This window comes from Belonocnema kinseyi, chromosome 8, assembly GCF_010883055.1.
Source record: "Belonocnema kinseyi isolate 2016_QV_RU_SX_M_011 chromosome 8, B_treatae_v1, whole genome shotgun sequence".
Classification (NCBI taxonomy): Eukaryota; Metazoa; Arthropoda; class Insecta; order Hymenoptera; family Cynipidae; genus Belonocnema; species Belonocnema kinseyi.
This window is the reverse complement of record NC_046664.1, coordinates 137,919,166-137,922,854: the sequence shown is the minus strand read 5'-3', so window position 1 is coordinate 137,922,854 and position 3,689 is coordinate 137,919,166. Positions and strand designations below refer to the sequence as shown.

General features: G+C 36.4%; 1 protein-coding gene across 4 annotated transcripts in view; it reads left to right on the top strand.

Annotated features, from left to right (window-relative positions):
- Positions 1-3,689, top strand: part of LOC117177684 (SET domain-containing protein SmydA-8-like) — a 505,872-nt gene that overhangs the window by 370,293 nt on the left and 131,890 nt on the right. Inside the window, exon 8 of one of the 4 annotated variants that reach the window (XM_033368531.1) lies at positions 3,128-3,344. The exons of the other annotated variants lie outside the window; for them this stretch is intronic. Within the exon in view, the coding sequence (XP_033224422.1) occupies positions 3,128-3,304 (177 nt within the window). The 3' untranslated portion in view covers positions 3,305-3,344. Of the gene's footprint in view, positions 1-3,127; positions 3,345-3,689 lie in introns of those variants that run through there. 4 annotated transcript variants of the gene reach the window in all.

Here is a 3,689-nt window from a genome sequence, read left to right as displayed (position 1 = left end):
GAGGGCGCATACTTTGAATAAAATATTTGTTATCATTCTCTTGAAATAAATGTGTTTTTTTCTTGAAAAAATACCGGTTTCATATGTATACACCTGGTACCCTTTCTGTTCCAGCCTCTATTCCAACATTGCGACAGGAGCATGGAGCTTAGTTTCTGCAAAATATCCTTTCTGAAAGACGTGCTTCCCTCTGTTGACTGGGAAGGCTAAAAGTGCCTCATCCCTGACGTATTTAGCGACCAGTTTCTGCAGCGTCTACAGAATGAAGCATGTTAAACTGATCGACCGGAAATTTTTAGCAGCAGTGTTGTTACATCCGCCACTTTTAAATTTTGGTTTAATTTCCAAACCCATTTTCTTGAGAAGAATAACACAACAATTGATCTGTCCTTTTATTATGAACCTCATTATGGTAATACGCTACGATGGGTAAGACAGAAACCGCAAAATATTTCAAGTGTTACCCTTGAGGATTAAGACCTCAGAGCACATGGGTATGTTACCAATCTTCCCGGAGTTCAAATCTAATCATAGTAACTGTAATACGGTCGGTAAGTGTAGTGTTACCCTGGAGGGATAAGAACTCAGAAAGCACCAGTGGGATACCGATTCTAGATCATTGAGAAACTACAATTGCAGACTGTACCGTTATACAATATTTATAGTTAGGATTATAATCATGCGAGTGTATTTATACTTTTAATAGTTTAAAACAACAAAAAAGCTAAGACTAAACATACAAGGTATAAAGACACACGCGTGCTTAAAAACAATAATAGCGTTTCATTATAATGAGATGCTGCAGTTCACCATTAATGGGTAATCCACGCAGTGAAAGAACATGTATGTAGTCAGACACACTCAACCTAAAAAGCGTCTGACTCATCCATTACATTACTGACCGACGCTGTGAATATAAAACATTAGGCAAAACATCGAATCATATGAAACTCAATATCGAGAGTATCGCGCACACTCGCGCACGAAGCAACGTTTCGCTGAATTGTCAGGGCGTGCCAATTTACAAATGCACCTCTACGTGCAAATTACAAATGCACCTCTACGTGACTTTCCCGAAATACCCAGCATATACGAGGTGTGTTCAAGAAGTAAGGTGACTTTTCAATTTTCGCGGGCTACGTACATTCAAATTTTTGCTCGTGTTGTTTTTCTGGCAGAGACGTAAAAGGTTAGAAGGGTTTCGTGTGCTCGGCAATTTTCTTCCTTCGAAAAAAATGGAACAAAGAGTTTGCATTAAATTTTGTGTGAAAAATGGAATCCAGTGCTCTAAAACTCTTGAAATGTTGGCAGTTGCATACGGTAAGTCTACTCTGAGTAAAAAAAATGTGTATAAGTGGTACAAGCTGTTCCAAGAAGGCCGAGAGGATGTCGAAGGCGAACCTCGCCCTGGAAGTCCCAGCACGTCAACAACAGATGAAAAGGTTCAAGCAGTGGAAGAAATGGTGTTGAAAAATCGCCGAATTACCATCAGAGAAGTTGCTGAAGATGTTGGCATATCGGTTGGCTCATGCCATGCTATCTTTTTGGACGTTTTGGGCATGAGACGTATGTCAGCGAAATTTTTTCCAAAACTCCTTAATTTTGATTAAAAGATCCATCGCATGACCATCGCTCATGAGATGTTGAATGAAGTCAATAATGATCCTGATTTTCTCAAAAGGGTTATAACTGCCCCCAGTGACTTTTTTCTTTTCCCAAAACTAAAGAGACCCATGAAAGGACATCGATTTTCAACGATTGAGGAGATAAAAACTGCATCGCTGAAAGAACTCAAGGCTATACCACAAAATGATTATCAGAAGTGCTTCGATGATTGAAAAAAACGTTGGCACAAGTGCATTATATCTGAGGGGGATTACTTTGAAGGGGACAACATAAATATTGAGGAATAAATGAATATTTTTTGAAAAAACCATAAAGTCACCTTATTTTTTGAACACACCTCGTATAGACCCCAGAACTACCCTCATAGATTGTTTTTTAGTTTGTGGCAGTCACACTTTCAACTTAAAACTTCAATTGTACGAACAGCTTCGAAAAAGTCGCGATCAAATCGACAAACGTGAAATATTCCTTAACGAAGAACCACATTGTTCAAAGTCACTTACTTGTATTTTTCATCGTGAAATAGTACGAAGTGTTCAGCGTAAACTAAGTCCCTTCGGCCTTCGGTCGTCGTATAAGTTGATTTCCGAATAGTTCGAGTGCATAAACTAAAAACGCCCGGTAGAATTTCGTCGCTATTCTACAAATCATCGGGCATATCGAAACTACAAATCTTCTCTGGTTCTTTCAAGACTGAAAGTTAGCGTGAATTTTTATAATTATTCCACTGTAAACTAATTTTCTTTTCTTAAATTCTAATAAATATACCTATAACATGTAAAAATTGTCGTATTTTTGAGTTGTAAATAACACGTTATCCCCGTAGGGATTGACAAGTGACAACGATCCCACATTAAATAATAGGCTTTACCACTCTGACTAAATCAGCCCTTTAACCTCCCTTAACTATCTCATAAATAAACTGCCCTCGCCTTTGGCTCGGGACGTAACAGTATTGCCCTCCTTTCAGGGTTAGAAATGAAGGTCACTCGTCCGCCATACCAGACCGATGGCATGTGTTTCAGGGCTATTGCTTGCAAAAGCTTGCCCTAAATAATTTTGTGAGTGGGGCTATGACGAAATCCATGTCCTTCTGTTAGAACATTGGGTATACATTATCAACTTTTGGTGTTTTAAATGGAAAGAAAGACCCAATGGGCCATTCCACCTTCTCCCTGGGAGGTTTAAAAAAAGTATTAATCCTATAACTTTTTAAATTTGTGTCTAATAGGAAAATTATATGTTAATCACTTAAAAATATTGTTAACATCTACTTAAAATTTCCTAACCTGTATAAAATATTAACAAGATCATTTTCAAATCTGTTTAAGCAGAAACTTCGACACTAATTTCCAAAGTTCTTTGAAAAATGCCAAATCAAAGTAAAAAATGGGTTCACGGTCTTGTAATTGAGAAAAAATCGACACATGAAAGTTTGTATAGATAAGAAATATTTCGTACTTTGCAATTAAAACTTATTAAAAAATTATATCATTTATAGGAGTCCAGGAGAATGTTAACTGAGGCCTACAAACTTTTACGTCACGAACCAGAAATTCTTCCAGAAGGTCAAATTGCCATTCAAGCTAGAAATAATATACGTGAGATAGATTTAATTATGAAAACATCGTTTCAACATTCACTTTCATCTATGTACAAACATACGAAAGAAGTGTAGTTCCCATTGTAAAAATAAAAGTAATTAGTAGAGTAGTGGATTCCTTTAGTTTTCTTTGATATTAAATTATTGTTTGTAACTCTTACACAACCATTCACTACTGTTCTTACTAAACATGAAGATCAGAAACAGTAGTTGCTCCACATCGTAGAGGAACATAGAATACAATTTTCTGATGCCAGTAAGTCTACGATAATAAAAGAACTTGGCGTAACGTGGTTTATGCATTTGTGATGTTCTGAAGCATACTCGTACTTGCATTATCGATTTTTTTCATTATATAAAAAAAGAAAGTATTTATCCTTGCAAAAATCATTAAAAGCCTTGTTAAAGAAGTTTTACATTCTCATCAGAAAAGTTATTAGATTTGTGTAAAATTTTACCC